General features: G+C 34.8%; 2 protein-coding genes across 6 annotated transcripts; both read right to left on the reverse strand.

Annotated features, from left to right (window-relative positions):
• Positions 1 to 303: 303 nt before the first annotated feature.
• On the reverse strand, positions 304 to 5486 carry LOC107923905 (aspartyl protease APCB1). 4 transcript variants are annotated; one of them, XM_016854090.2, is made up of 9 exons: positions 4573 to 5486; positions 3410 to 3527; positions 2974 to 3203; positions 2640 to 2879; positions 2036 to 2189; positions 1854 to 1939; positions 1223 to 1337; positions 881 to 953; positions 304 to 619 (listed from the first exon to the last, which is right to left on the reverse strand). In XM_016854090.2, exons 1-9 carry the CDS (start codon positions 5166 to 5168, stop codon positions 501 to 503), a joined length of 1731 nt encoding a protein of 576 aa, XP_016709579.1. In that variant the 5' UTR covers positions 5169 to 5486; the 3' UTR covers positions 304 to 500. The 4 variants fall into 4 exon arrangements, 2 of the variants coding, with proteins under 2 accessions (XP_016709579.1, XP_040936367.1); XR_005904696.1 differs by lacking the exons at positions 304 to 619; positions 881 to 953 and adding an exon at positions 1430 to 1527 and having other exon boundaries at positions 4573 to 5476; XR_001691680.2 differs by lacking the exons at positions 304 to 619; positions 881 to 953 and adding an exon at positions 1430 to 1532 and having other exon boundaries at positions 4573 to 5476.
• A 1298-nt stretch (positions 5487 to 6784) lies between these two features.
• On the reverse strand, positions 6785 to 15882 carry LOC107923888 (DExH-box ATP-dependent RNA helicase DExH3). Of its 2 annotated transcripts, XM_016854061.2 has the most exons (19): positions 15303 to 15882; positions 14807 to 14961; positions 14617 to 14704; positions 14133 to 14375; positions 13659 to 13754; positions 12951 to 13139; positions 12680 to 12839; positions 12468 to 12598; positions 11624 to 11797; positions 11222 to 11494; positions 10843 to 11037; positions 10045 to 10248; positions 9894 to 9963; positions 9660 to 9808; positions 8853 to 9161; positions 8518 to 8577; positions 8203 to 8355; positions 7967 to 8077; positions 6785 to 7762 (listed from the first exon to the last, which is right to left on the reverse strand). In XM_016854061.2, exons 1-19 carry the CDS (start codon positions 15843 to 15845, stop codon positions 7283 to 7285), a joined length of 3783 nt encoding a protein of 1260 aa, XP_016709550.2. In that variant the 5' UTR covers positions 15846 to 15882; the 3' UTR covers positions 6785 to 7282. The 2 variants fall into 2 exon arrangements, with proteins under 2 accessions (XP_016709550.2, XP_040936368.1); XM_041080434.1 differs by lacking the exons at positions 6785 to 7762; positions 7967 to 8077 and having other exon boundaries at positions 8445 to 8577; positions 15303 to 15867.
• Positions 15883 to 16477: the final 595 nt, after the last annotated feature.

Here is a 16477-nt window from a genome sequence, read left to right on the forward strand (position 1 = left end):
AATCTGCTGGTAGACTCGTCTTACAAGATGCTCGATCGACTTGTTGGAGAATTCGATAGTTTTAAGACTTATATAGAAAATTAATTGAATAAGCAATTTATTCAAGCACGTAATAGCCCAAGTGGTACCATATATACTTATATGTTATAGGTTACCCCACAAGTCTTGATGGGCGGCTGTACGCTCACATTTTGATTATGCTATTTCAACTGAGAATGTCAATTATGCGTATTTTTTTATTATTTTTATATCAAATAAATTTTTGTAAACTTATTCAACATAATCAGTACAGCATGAGAAGCATTGAACTGAACGCGCATTTTTACATTACAGATAGCGACCGAGTCTATATAGTATTATGTGGGATAAATTTACAAATGGCTGGCTGGTTGATGTCTAAAGTATAATAAGCTCATATGAATATACACACATATTTTTCATCTACTTCAGGTTGTAATTGTGTCATAACAATAATAGTAATGATAGCTGACAATCACTAGCTATCCTTCAAAGAAGGGAAGGCTCTTGAATCTACTAGGCTTCCCACAACCTGATGGACCCCAGCCTATCTTCTGCTTCTCATTATCATAGACCACCAATTGCCCCCTCAGTGATATATCTGCAAATACATACAGAGAAGAGTTCTGAATAAACCAAAAATGGAAAAAAATATAAAGCTTTACATTGGATTTACAAAGAATACGACAAAATGTAGGTCTGACAGTTTATTTTCTCGAACGAAACATGCATATTTTCCGGACTATATTAAAAGCCAATTAAAGATTATGAACTATGTTAAAACTTTTCTAGAGCAATAAATAAGCTGAATAAAAGGTTTTGGTCATACATACATGCAAGTACTAGTGAAAACTATTCTAACCTCCAAGTATCAATGTGGATCCATCATGTACATTGCTTCCATCCAGGATGCCCAAGCATACATTACCCTTCTTCTGCATTACAGGAAACTGCATCATAAAGGGCTACCATGGAACCATCTTTTGTGAAAACAAACTTTTGTTATTCAGACTCGAGTATGAGTCTTGAATATGGGTAAATGTCCCAAACGGACATGTTTAAAATTTTCTTCAATATGGGTATATGCCCTTGTATACCGATAACCAAGTTCAAATGTGCATCAAGCGCATGAACTTCAAGAAAAATGAAAAGTTGGGAGAGACAGAGAAAAGAAACTAGTCCTTAATAGTTGGGAAATCCTTACACTAACGATCAAGTACCCTTCTGGAGGAATATGAAACTTCTTGGATATAATCCACCATTTGCTCCCAAACTGAAGGGTTAAAGTCTTGAAGTACTTTTTAACATCCATAATAGTTCTGCATCCAGAAATATAAGAATAAAAAGTTCAAGCAACCGAGAAACAATTCTTTGCTTCTTATCCCTTACAAAAGGCATTAGAACAGGTTACCTGCAAAATTTCTCCTCAGCTGAAAACAATATGAAAAGAAAATTGGTAAATCTACTTGAGAGTTCCCTCTATTGTGGGTACCTGGATCAATTTAGTCCCTGTACTATTAAAAAGAATCAAATAAGGCCAAATTGGTATAGAGTTAACACTTATTGTTTAAAAAAATATCATTTTTGAAGTTTTTATGGTTTTGTAAATAAAATCTTCTGTAACTGGAAAAAGATAATTTTCAAGACATGTTTTATATAGTAAATGTTAACTTCGTTCCAAACTGGACTTATTTGATTCTTTTAAATATCATATGGACTAAATTGATTCATTTAATAGTAGAGGGACTAATTTGATTCAGTCCCTATAATACAAGGAACTCCCAGGTACTTCAACCAAGGAAAAATCTACCTAATTGAAACAACAGATAGGCTACCTGATAGGAAATGGAGCCCGCCAACAGATTGGAAGTGTTGGATCTGATGCATCTTGGATAAATCCTAGCTCGGAAACCTCACTAAGCTGCATCAAGCAACAGGTAGTCAATACAGTTAGATGGAAAGACTTTCTAAAAAGGTGATTTTGTCTTTCAATCAAGCTGAAGATGGAAATGCTTACAGAAGAGACCAATTCGGCATATGCTTGTTTTGTGAAGTACGTATAAGAACTGCCACTGTCGAACACAACTCCTGCCTTGTCACTGTCTTTTGCACCTAAACTGAGGGAGCTACTTCCGTAATTGATTTTCACAAGTTGTGTGTGGTAAAATTCTCTGAAGATATATAATCAAATTCAAAATAGAAGTAAGAACTCAAAGCTGAAGAGGAACCGAACAGCAGATGAGAAACTGTAGAAGTTAAATGACAAAATAGTTAAGTGATTATGATAATGAAAAGCTAAAGAAGGGAAGGGCAATGCATAAAATACATGATGCAGCAACTGTTAAATCAAGTGACAGCGCAAAGCTTCCCAACTGAACAATAACTAGTGTAGATGCTGATTGCGACATTTACAATAAATAGCCTCATATTTGCAAGGATATATGTCCAAAAACTAACCTTTGTTACAGCATAGTGAAGATGGAAAAATTAGGATATATAGGCTTTTCTAGGCTAGGCTACTTAGTAGTTATTTAGATCCAAAACCCATTTTATGTAAAAAAACAAGAAAATTTCTCAAGGAAGCATAAACAAGATGCAAAGTTTCAGAGATTCATGCTCACATTGAAGGGCTTCCAAGCATAGGAACCCATGACATGCCCCGGTTTGGTACAAAATCATCACCTAAGAACATATATCCGCCGGAAGCGACATCTGTTGCAAGGCAATGACCAACCACATTGTTAATAATCCCTTTGCTTGCCAATTGAGAAGGCAAGCTAACTTTAGCCTTGCTTAGTCCAAGAATTCCATCTGTCTTTGATAGTGTGTTCAAAAGTATGCCTTGTTGATCATATGCGCACCTTATAACAGATAAATTAAAAAGTTATTCACACATTTTGGGAGGAAGATTAGATGGATGAATACCCAATAGTCAAGTATGTTGAGAAAAGATACCCGAAAACAACATCTAAGTTGGTAATTGATCCATTTGCAGTCACCAAGTGAAGCTTATCTTTTGCAAGAACCCCCAGGGAGGAGCTACGATCAGCATATTCAATCTCGTAGTCACACTGTTCGCAGGTTTCACAAATTTGAGGCTTCTGATTCTTTTGTACCTCCATACACATTGAGTCCCCTGATGGTACGATATTGACTTTTGTGGGTTTGTATAGAGGATTTGCTCCCTACATCAACCGTATCCATTAAAGTATGCATGATCCCTATTTCAAACATGACGAATGTTTGGGTTTTATTTCTTATTTGATGGCCTTATCTTGATAATTGCTCGTTTTCCCTCCATCTAGGCTCTGTTTTTAAGTGTTTTCATTGTTCAAATAGCAACTAGGAATTCATTACATCAGCTACCAGTAGACAGTGAGAAATGCGTTACCTTGGCACAACTGCTGCAAGGAGCATCGCATTGTATCCATGTTAAGTCACTCCCAGTATCAATGTCAAGAAAATAAGGTCTTTGAGGATTCCCAAGAAGCATGCATGTGAAGTACAATCTGAAAAATTATAAAGAAAAATCGCACATTAAGCAAACAATAAAAGTTATAGCTAATACCGAGTAGTAAACAAATTACAAGAACCACAATCAACTTCATCTTGTATCTCCTGCAGTCAATCTCTAAAGGAAATACACAAGAACTATCGCCACAGCAACATCTTTTTTAACCTTTGGGTCAATGATAACTTTTACAAGATTGACATTTTCAAAGAGCAGCTGCAGCATGATCTATAACTAGCGCTTCTGTTGATATATCTTCGTAAGACAAATTCCCAAACATACTCTGCCAATTGGTTTGATCATTCATATAAACACCCTTCCTACTTGTAGTTGCATAAAACAAAGGGTAAAGCTTTTATATAGGAAACTTTAATGCTCCGTTTGGAAACTTGAATTTGAAAATTTGAATTTGGATTTCAATTATTATGTAAATAGTAAGAATGAAATGCATATATTATAGTCAAATTAGTTTAGATTCAGTCTAATATATATTAGAAAAGTATAAACACAAGGATATGTCAAATCCAAATATATTTTACGGATTTCAAATTCATTACTAAATAGGCTTCTAGCAAATCCATGGATTTAAGAAATGATCATAAAGGTTACATTTCTAAATAATTTACTACTCAATTTACACTATTTTTTGAAATCCAAATCCAAATTCTGAAATCCTAGTTCCCAAACGCTACCTAAAGAAAAGGAGTATTGCAGCAATGCTTTTATTTCGTGTCGACAATGGCCCAAAAAAACAGTGACTAATAATTATAATTATGAAAAGAAGAAGCATTCTTAATGAACGAATCCGACATAGGTAATTTAAAGATATGAAACGAGACAATCACATTGGTTTTCATAGCTCTCAAATGTACAACAAAGAACAGTATAAAGCTGGCTGCTTGTAATCCAACACAAAGTTCCCTTTTTCTTTTTTCTTTTTTTGGCACCTTAGCATCACAAGCAAAAACTTGAATTACCATAAAATCAACATCTATTTCTCTAATCCATGATGCTAAAGAAAAAGAAACAAGATTTAAACATACCCATCCGGATAAACATTCCCCCTAACAGGCAAAATAGTAGCAGATGAATCCATCACAACAGAATTAGCAGCCACCAATTTGTTAACCATCTTAGTCTCCATTGGACCCCCATTAATTGAAACCACCAAATTCTCCATATCAACAACATCCACAAACCTCCCCAACTTGAGCTCCAAATCAGCAGCCCCCAGTTTATGATACAAAGGAAAGATAAAAGACTCTGGCTTATTATCATCATCATTATCGTTGGAATTCCTCAGCTCTACAAAAGTACTAGAAAAACACGAACTATAAAGAAGAAGAGCAAAAAGAGAGACACCCAGAAATCCTAACAGCTTTCTGGGGTTTTCAGAAAAGAACCCAGAGAATGAGAATCCAAGTTGAGGACTTTGGGATGAAGGTGGAGGTGATGATACAACACGGGTTGTTGGCAAAACCTGGTCTGGCTCTTGGGTTGTGAGGGATTGAGGTAAAACATCATTAGTAAGTGTAAAAGCTGTGATGGTTTTGCCAAAAGAAGGGTTGTCAGATGGTGGAAGAGTGATTATCACAACACCTGTTACTTGTTGTTGAGGCCTTTCATCATCAAAATCCATCTTTCTCAGTGTTTTTCTATTTGATGATCAGATTAAGAGGAGAAGTTGGGGAGTTTTGGGGAACAATTTGTGATTGTATTGTGTTATGGAAGATGAATGTTGTCCATTGGATGAGAAATGGGGAGGTTTTGATCCTTGGGAGAGATGCAATGTAAATGGAGGCTTTGAACTGGAATTAGAATAGTTAAAAAGTCGATTCGTTTCCAAACTACAAGTCAATGTGAAGTTTTATGTAAAGACGACGCATTGAATAGAAAATAAAATATCATTTCTACTTTAATACAAATGAAAGATCCTGGAAAGGATCATTTCAGCTCTGACTTGTCCTCTTTCTTTAATGAATATGAATATAATTATATTTTACTTTTTTACTTAAAAAATAAATAAACAAATTTTCATATATTAGATAAAAAAAATTTACTGTTAAAAATATATAAAAATAATAATTTGACTTTAAATATACCATCACCGTACTTTTACTGTTTTCTATTTTTAATAATAAAATTAAATTCATTCAACATAAATAATAATAATTCTCGATATCTGTGGGAGAATAAAGTCTCGCTTGATTTTTGAGGTTTTTCTCATTTAAAAAAAAATATATATATTTTTTGCATTTATGCATTTCAACTATTTTTAATGAAAATAATAAGAACATTTCTTTTTATTGTTTTTTAAATCTTTACATTTTTTATTTTTATTGTCGGTTTTTACAAATTGTTTTAAAAATTCAGTCAATACATTTTGCTTTTAGTTTTTAGTGTTTTTCATTTTATTAAAGAAAATGATCTCCATATTAATTTTTATCCAATTATTATTTATGATTATGAAAATACGCCTTGGATATTGATGTATTGTGATATCAGTAGCATGCACATAAAGCACGTTTAGTAAACACCATTCAAAAGTATAAAACATCGTAAAGCAAGTTTTGCAAAAAAACAAATACATTCCATCCAACCATAAAACTAGTTTAGCAAAAAATTAAAGTTCCATTCTGTGATGCCAACTTAAGGGAAAGAACATAATATCAGCAATTAACAAGAAATTTAAAAAATAGGATAAAAATATCATAGAAGCTCCTCTACTAACAGTTAGATTGTATTTTACTCTTTTACTAAATAAATAAATAAATTAATCTTTGTATGTTAAATCAAAAAGTAAATTGATACTTTCTACTAAAAATTTCATCAATTTGAATGGTTAAAATGGATAAAACTGGTATGACTGACGAAATAACCAAACAATGATACTTGACTTGTCATACGTACCTCGTGTTGATGTACATAGACAAATTTTCAACAGTAGAAATGAATTAAGTTTTTAATAAAAAGAGGAGATTACTCTTTGATCTATAGTATGGGGACTAATTTGTCCTTTTATTGAGTAAAGAGAGTAAAGGGGCAAAATGCAATCCAACTCCTAGTACAAAGACCTCTATGCTATTTTTACCAAAGAAATGAGACCAACTTGCATTATACAGCTCAAGCAGTCACATTCATGTTAATAGTGTAATTTCACAGATTACCATGCTCAACTCTACATTAACTTGTCTTGAAAGAAAAAGAGGAAATATATGCTAGTTCAAATGATCAATAATCAAAGTCTAAAGCATATGTTCTTTAAGGATTTTAGTATATAAGGATTCCCAACTAGGACCAACAAAGACTGTAAACCTAGTCAGTGGAAGTTTATTACAAGCTGTGATCGAAAGGCTTTCTCATAAATAACCATACAAAAGCCTTGTGATAAATGTATAACTATTGTCAACTCCTAGTTTCTATAAAAAAAATTTTGATTTATAACTTATGGCTAAACCAGTAGCAACAAAATATGAAGTAATAGCTCACCTTGAATGAGAGCCGACAAAGGTAACACCCTTTCCAAATCGGCCATCTGCCTCCATGGGATCTTTCACTTAAGTTTTGGCCTCTAAAGGGGTATTACCTTCTATCCCATTAAAAAAACAAGGGTTCTAAACGTCGGCATGTCATAGGTTCAATAAAATTCCATAGAAAGACTGAACTCCGAGATTGTGGTGCCTCAGGACTGTTGTCTTTCTGCTTCACTGCTAAGTGATAACGATGACACATTATCCACCTAAATATCTAGACTTAACTCCACTTAGTACTCCACTTAGCATCACTGACTGAAGTTTTCCTCCGGCTTTTGCTCTTTTTAAGAAGCAATGAGGCATGGTCAATATCTCGGGAAGTTGAATGGTCTTCACCCCTCAACCACAGCAAAGCCTGAGCAGCTGCATCCTTCTCTGCAAGTTTCTTGCTGCTACAAGACTGCCCAACAAAATCCAGCCCATTAAAGATGACTGTAGATCGGAACTGGTTGTTCTTTAGTTGCTTTGTCTTGTAAGTGGGTGGTCCATGTCCAGCCCTGGCAAGGACTGTTTGCAGATGATTCTTCGAATTATCAGCCTCGCTTTTACCTGGTGTTTTAATAGTAGCTGTTTTCTTTGAAGACAACGTCACCTGACGGCCAAAGACAAATCTACCTTCACATCGATCTTCTGAGACCAGCAATCTTACTGCCGAGAGGAGCTCATTGCTAGAATGCATGTCTAATGTAGGATCCAAAAGCTGCCAACAAACCATCCGCATAAATTAAATGTTCGAGATGTTAGCTTTTGGCAGTGAATTGAAAGAGAATGGCATAAACAAAGATAAGAAACTAGGATTTGTAAAGTAGGAAATCCAAATTCAGGAGAAAATGAAACCAAAAAACAAACTAGCTCTCTAGATTTCATCAAAATATTGGACCTATAAGGCAAAGATAATACTTACTTTCCTCTGAACTAGTTCTTCTAGCTCTCTTTTCACGCTTAAATACATAACAGCTAAAGCAGGTTTCATGAAGAACTCCAAATATCCTCCCAACATCTTCAGATGTCCATCCTATCAACACCCAAGAAAAGGTTCAACATAAATTCTATGCCAAGTAAGACTGAATTGAGGCAAATAATCTTCACTCCAAGAAGAAATGGAGCACGCAAATATAACAATTCAATTGAGTAACTTACTAGTCCACCTCTAGAGATGTTCCCTCCAAATAACAGCAGTATGGAATCAGAAACACCAGTTGAATCGCGGAGGAATACTGCATTCACTTTTACCTTTTCATTGAAAACCAGCCAAGGGTATGGAACTTTGGGAACTTCAGCATTCACCGAATTCTAATTTATGTCAAACAAACAAGTTGAAAATCAATTAATAAATAAGTAATAAATTTGAACCTTAGCATTCCGATGAACTAGTTCTTTACCATTCAAGCAGGTTACTTGAAACAATGAATTATGAAAGGAAAAAGAAGACCAATGAAGTAGAATGCAAATTACCGAGTGTAAAAGAACTTGACCATCCTCCATTGTTTTCAGTGCAATTGACTTCTCTTTGTTCTGTAAAATGAAATTGCATAAGTGCATATTTCATTAAATATATTTAAAAAAAAAAGCCTAATAATCCTAAATGATGGATAAAATGTAAGGCATTGACCAGACAATTCTTTTTGATAAATAAAAATACTCTTTTATCATCCTTCCCCATCAGAACATCAACATAGATGAGAAATATATGTTAACAAAGAAGCGTAAACAAAACAGAATAACAACAGCAGCAGCAGCAACAACAATAACAACAGAACAATATTTGAGTGAAATGCTGCAAAACTCACCACAACAGAGCATATCCCTGGAAACAAGCCAGCACAAATAACTGCCCTGACAAGATGTTCATCGTGGCTCCACTTATTGCAGTTTTCTACATTTTGATCAACTAGACCAGCATCCTTGAGCAAATAGAAGAACTGCTTTCGTAGAGAGTGAATAGCCTTGAGAGTTTGTGCAGAAAGAAAATTCTTCCAACAATACTCATAACCAGACTGCTCCCTTTCAGCTTCTTTCCAACCCTCATAGGCTCGGATAACTGCAATATGATCACTGTATTCCTGGCCAGCGAATTGGGCTTTTGCCGTTTCAGCAAGCTGCCACAATGAGAAAGAAAGATTAAAAGGGCTCCCAATAAACACCACAAGCATAATTTTCCCAAGTTCTAAAGTAATAAACTCTGTTTATGCATCATCAAACCAAAAGAATAAAAGAGTACAGAGCTTCACACTTATCTAGATATTGGGAAATAGGGAGATTCAAACCCTTAACCTTATTCAATATTTAAGGTTAATACCAATTGCAAGTCAAAGCAGGAGAAACTACAACCCAGAGTCTTCGATTTTTACAATAACTAAAGATGACAATAATATAGAAGAATGAAACAAAGAGGAAAAGAACAAATGAACACATCTTTAAGGAACATAGAAAATGCATAGCATTAAGATGTCAAAAGGACAATGCTGGAAGAAAGACCGATTCTAAAATTTACACCTAGAAACAAGACAAAGAACTTGAATAAAGATGCTGGAAAAAGATTCATATTAAAATTCACATTTACAAAAGATTAAGCTAGAATAAGACAACAAACTTACATCCTTCTTATCAAATGGCATCAGGAATGGATCACGGACACTGAGCCCAGCAACAACAGTCATTATTGGATCCAAACAGTTCAAAATAGCTCCCAGTATCAGCATTTTTCCGAGTTTAGGCTCAACAGGAAGCATTGACAAGTTGCGTCCTGCAAGGTCACTTTCTTCATTAAAAAAAAAATATATATCCATATTTGAAAACCTATGGTCCTTTACAATAACTAATTGCCATACCTAGCACTGTCAAATTCTCGTTTTCATCTAAAGCTCCAATAATCTTCAGATATTCAACAGCATTTTGTACCTGTAAAGAAACAAAATGCATGAACCAATATGTACAATATCATATGGGGAATGCCAACAGTTAGAAGTAATTGCAAATTACCGACAGAAGTTCTGGAGGCTGCAATGCCCTAGAAAGGAACTCGGTGATACCTCCAAGCTCTAGACTTTTGATTTGCAAACATAAAGACTGCAATGGTGTCCTTAAAAGCTCTGGAAGTTGATAATCAGCAAAAGTATCGTAAACACATTTGGGATAAAGATGGTAACACTCGCCAGGTTGAACACGACCAGCTCTTCCCCTTCTCTAAAGAACAAAAACAGAAAGTAGCATGTCAGTCTAGATAATGAAGTCAAATAGAACAATAAAATTAATCAACTAAAGGAAACTAATCACTATAAATAAGCTCCACTAAGTAGCAGCAAACATTCTTTTGACAAAACATTGTTAATGGCCTACATCAGGTTGTAAGTTAGTTGGACACACAAATTGAATACTGATGCTATGGAAGGTTAAATTCCCCGAATACGTGCAAGTCGATAAAAACAGTTCCTAAGCAAAATTACCATAAAGTTCATAACCATAGCATATCTGGGCCTATATCACCTAAATCAGCAAAAAGGCCATTTACTTCCATGTTCTGTACCATGATTTTCACTGGTATTGAAAACATTGGACCACTAAAAATAACATTGAATGAGGTGTTTTCGCCAAGCACATGGAGATTGTCATTTGAGAAAACATATATTTTTTTATATTTAGGTTTTCTAACAAGTAACAGTTAGAAAATTGGCAACTATAAGAAGTACATCCAATATAGCGGATGCATATAGAAACTCAACTTCATATGTAAATCCCTAACTGCAGATATAGTAATTAGATAACTATCAGAAGTCTTACTTGCCGGGCAGCAGCCTTTGATATCCAAGATGGAAGCAAACAAGGAGTATTATTTAATGCATCATAGGATGTTTCTTTTGCCTTTCCACAATCAACCACAAAAACCACATCATTGATGGTGATGCTAGTCTCAGCCATATTAGTAGCTAGAACTATTTTCCTCACTCCATCTTCTGGCTTTTCAAATATTAACCTCTGCATGCCAAGAAACATGAAAGAAAAAATTGTAAAAGAGGAAGTGAAGGAAGGGAAACAAACCAAAGAGCAGTTACTGAAAATCATCATTCTTTCAAAAGCAAGAAAAAATATTTTGACCAGTTAAACCGTCCATAGCTACTAACAATATGCGCAGGATATGGAAAGTAAAAACTGTATTCACCTGCTCAGAGCTAGGCATGGAACCATGGCATGCAAGCAACAACACCTTGCTAGGGTCACCTAGGAAAGGATGAGCCTGGAGCTTATCTTTTAGAGAATTTATGTCATCCCAACCAGTCATGAAAACCAAAACAGCACCAGGCCTCTCTTTCCTCACTATGTGGCAAAGAACATGCTCAATGAGATTGAAGCCAACTGAATCAGGATTCCAACAGGACAAAGATTCTCGTGTGCGTAAACTATATCCCCTGAAATCAGCATCTTCAAGTACATCCTGTCCACAAGTTCAAGGGCAGAGATGAAAATTTCAAAAACAGGCAGCCTATAGTTGACAAAGAATTGCAGTTTTCACAACCAAAATCATGCAACAAAAGATTAGATGACCTTGCAAAAATTTCAATACCTCAACAGCAGAAGTTAGCTGACTCTTCCTCTTTTTAAAAGATTGGGCCTGCTTCTGCATTTTCCACATCTTTTCTTGACCATAATCATCAATTTGATTATATGGAGTTAACCTGTATCCAGTCATCTCTAGAATATTCTCCAGAAAATGTGCTCGTACAGGATATGTAAAACCCTGAAAACAAAATAAACCACAATACAGATAACAACAGAAAATTGTTTTTTTTAAAGGAAAGAAAGTTGGGGGTGTTCTCCTTGTAGCCTTCTTTAAGTGTACATACGATATGTATCAATTCCACCATCAAACATTCAACTTTTCACTCCCCACTTATGAGTTCAGGCACTCTTCAAACAAGCATAACTGTACAACAGCTAAATGCTTCAGCTCGTAGGTTTTAGCAACTGAGTTATAGCTCTTAAAATTACATACCTAGACTTCAATTCTGTTCCTTAATTACAATATCTGTCAACAAAAACCTTATTTTTCAAGCAAATCAATAATGACAATATTTACATTCAAAATTCATTTAGATTCATCAAAGGGAACCCAAGCATAATTTTTAAAATTCATTTAGATTCGTAAGTAATTATACTTGCATGACTACAAACACAAATGCAAATGACAAATCAGTTGCTAATTGATAGATACCTCTTCTTTACACAAAAAGAAACATAAATTTGTTATAACACCAAGTAGCTTATGCTACTAGGAACACTGTGGATGGAGAGCTGGAGAAGGAATCCACCATGTCAATAACAAACATACAATCAATCACTCGGTGGAATTATGGAATTGCATTGTAATACTACCGGTCCAATATTCAAATTATCATAGCAGAACTTACAGGGATATGGATTGTTGGGGCACCACCATAGTAAGAAGAAAAGAGTTCGGCATTTAAGGTTGCACTCATCAAAATCAACCTCAACTCTGGCCGACGTGGAAGGAGATCTTTCAACACAATAAGAAGAAAATCTGAAAGATATGCAACCGATGGTTAATGTCACAGAAAATATCACTATAACAGTATAACATTCAACAAGATCCCAAACTCACCTTCATTCATTCCTCGTTCATGAATCTCATCAACAATAACATGACTTACACCTCTCAAATCTCTGTCAACAAGTAGTCGCCTAAGTAAAATGCCAGTTGTACAAAAAAGGAGGCGAGTGTCTCTCCCTTTCATTCCCTCAAGGCGTACTTTATAGCCGACCTTTCAAGAATAACATACCATATAATTAATCACCAAGAAACACAAATAAATTCACATTTCACAAGCATGAATTATTAAAATAAGATGAATGGCATAATTGCAGAAACTAACAGATTCTCCCAATTTCTCCCCTCTTTCAGCAGCAACTCTTTCAGAAACAGCCATAGCAGATATTCTTCTAGGCTGAGTACATATAATACTACAGGAAGCTCCACGAGCAGCTTCAATCTCAGACTCTAATATGTACTGAGGAAGTTGTGTGGTTTTACCACAACCAGTTTCGCCAGAGACAACAACCACCTGCAAGATCAAAACACATAGCAACATTTCAAATAACAAAAGAATCCACAAGTAACAACGGAATACAGAGCACTACAAATTTTCTTAAACAATATGGACAATGATGATAGCATGAATGCAATAAAAATAAAAACGATTTGTCTACTTCACTTTTAATCTTATTCCTGAATCCTAAGGTACATCACACTAATTTTTTACATCAATATTTTGGTAGTAATGATTAAGCAAAATAATGATACAAATAAAAGAAGGGAGTTGATCAATTCTCTTATTGCAATCAATCCTATAAATATTTTATATTTCAATATTAGTTCATTTTGTTGAAAGAATAGATGCAGCTAGGGGATGCCAATTTGGAACTTTATATAATTTTGTATTTTCATTGGATATCAAGGTTTGTAGGTTACAGCATGCATCAATTATAATTTTGATGATTCTATACCAGAATAGACCTATAAATATGATATAAAAACTGCAACAGTAGGAAACTGAAATGAATTGCAGTGACATCAATTTCACCTGATTCTGTGAGATAGCATTTAGCAATGCATCTCTCTCTTTATATGCAGGCAAGCTTCTACGAAATTCAAGCATCTTTTGGCCTTCAGGAGACTCCTATAGAAGATAGATATTAGCAACATTTAAATTACTGAAAGAAAGGGGCAAGCATGCATATAAAATACATAAAAGAGAAATACAGGATGTACATATATTCTCTCAATTACTAATTTAAATATACACTGAGCACATACTATCTATTTTCTTCTAGGACCTAAATATTTCAAAACCATAAAAAGCCAAAAACACAAAGGGGGCAAAGGAAGAATAAAAAAGATCACAGACAACACAATTAGGCATGAACGCCCCAAACAGAAGGAGAGATGCCACACATATGCATGAACTAATTCGTATATATCATAAACATAAAAAACGAACTATTGTAAGGTGAACCTAGGATGACTGAGCATAATTAAAGAAATCGAAAAATGAAACCTGCCATTCTTGTTGCTTATCACGTATTTGCAAACTTCTCCGTCGAAGAATTCTCTCCAAGGCAACACTATTCTGTGCAAAGGGCTCTGGATTAACAGGTACTTCATCTGCAGCAGGTATTCCACCACTACTTGATCTAATCAAGGGCTTATCCAAAAAGCTACCACTGCTCATAGCCTTATGAGAAAGGTAAGCTTTGAGGTGAAGGTCTACATCTCTTTGCAAGCCAAAAGGTAAGACCACCTGATAGTAGGATAAGAATTTTTTTAGGAAGAGCAAGATAGGCAAAAAGATACAACATATAAGAGCATTAAGAACTACTCAGAGACTTCAGTTAATATTCTACAAAAATTGCCTACTTTATGCAAAGACTGCATGAATATTGTGCAAGTCTTTAAAGAGCTCTAGAAGCATATCCCTTATCTGTTCGCATACACACTCAAGTGAAAAAGAAAGAAAATGGGTAAGTACTGGATGGATGTACCTCTCTTTGTGGACGCTTATCATCAAGATCAGATCTATAATTTGGCAATGGAAGTTTACTAAAAACAACCACCTTTGCATATTGACGACTGCCAAGACAGATTATATTTCAGAACTCAGTCACAATAGCAAAAAATGGGGAAAGATGGATAAAAGATACAACATGCATGCAATGATAGAACTTAAACCACCTATTTAAACCCATTCTCGTTGCCAGAGCTGAAAGTTGCTCAAAGTCACGCCTATCCTTCCTCTCCCTAGATACTACCTCTTGCTCATCTTTGTTGCGAAGAAGCATAGTCAATTTCCATCTCCATTCATCAATATTATCAAGAGTTGAAGCACCCTAACCGACATGAACAAACAAAAACCAAGCAACCGTCCATCAATAGATATAAGAACAAAACTACGAGAACATGTTTCTTTTCAAAACAAACTCAACATTTAATTTGAGTAGCAATGAAAACAGTCCCAAGTCAGCTAACCAACTATTCATAAAACTGATAATTGACTCAATAGTGATTGGAAAATCATTATTTTTCCATTGCAAAGGCCAACACCTCGCAATATGATTAAAAGGTACAACAAACTCCTCTCCACCCTCTTAACTTAACGGCAGCAAACAAAAAACAAAAACAAAAAGTGTATCTAAAAAATCTTTAAAAAAAGGGTATCTAAAAACCCAACCATTTGACTCTGAGACTGTGGAGACCCAAATTCATGGTCCGAATCATCGCCGGAAACATCCTGGTAAGCATAACGGCCATAACTAGAGCTTTGCAGCTCCGAATAAGGCAAGGCAACGTTCCTCCAATCCAAGGCAATAGTCCTGGAAGAAGAAGCAGCAGTCCCAGACTTTGAGCACCTAACGAGGCCATTCCTCAAATGCAAACGCCGGAAAGAACCAGGGGATTGGGTCCTGGGGACAAAGGAAAATGAACAAGGTTTTAAAAGGATTTTAGGGGAGTTGTTAAGTTGGAGGGAAGCAGGTCGCAGAGACATGGCGGTTGTCCTGAGATAACCCTGAAATATAGCCGAGTAACATGACATTTTTGGGGGGATTGTTCTGGTATTTAATCCTTTTTCAGTGGGGTTTTGATTACATTTGAAGATGCTCGTTAGGGTTTTTGTGAAGAGGGGGTTTTGGGTTTGCTTTGAAGAGATGAGCCTATGAAATTGTTTATGTGGCCATGTAAAGGAACTGTATTCTGCGGCTGCTGCTGTTCCCATGTGTCTATTTGGGGCATAAATTACCCTCTAATTTTTAAAAAAAAAATTCCAGTCCTCTTGTCTTATTAATATTGCCTTCTGAAATTTTCGTAGGGGTAAACTACGCTACTAATCACCTAACTATTTATAAATATTTTTTTTAGCCACTCAACTATAAAAAGTTATAAAATTATCACTCAATTATTGGTTTTTTTTGTAACTCAACTATGAAAAGTTACAATTTGACCACCTAACTATTCAATTTTTTTTGTTCAGCACTTGTCTAACTATGGCAACTTTTAAAACTATCATAATAGCAACTTTAACTCTCAATATTTACATATTGTGTAATTTAATTTTTCTTTTACAATTTTACTTTTATTTGTGACATTAAGGATTAATTCTTAAAGAATGAGAAAAAAGATGAAAGTTACATTATCTTGGATTTTTAGTTGTTTTGTTTTTTTTTGTATATTTTCAATCAAATTTAATTAGTAATTTTTTTTATTCTTTTTAGGTGAAATGGTTATAAAGAAAAGCAAAATAGCAAAAAAGACTAGATACATAATGTGTAAATGTTGAAGGTTAAACTTTTTAGAATAAAGACTAAATTGACACAATATATAAATGTCGAGAGCTAAAATTGTTATTAT

Source organism: Gossypium hirsutum, chromosome A11 (assembly GCF_007990345.1).
Source record: "Gossypium hirsutum isolate 1008001.06 chromosome A11, Gossypium_hirsutum_v2.1, whole genome shotgun sequence".
Lineage (NCBI taxonomy): Eukaryota > Viridiplantae > Streptophyta > Magnoliopsida > Malvales > Malvaceae > Gossypium > Gossypium hirsutum.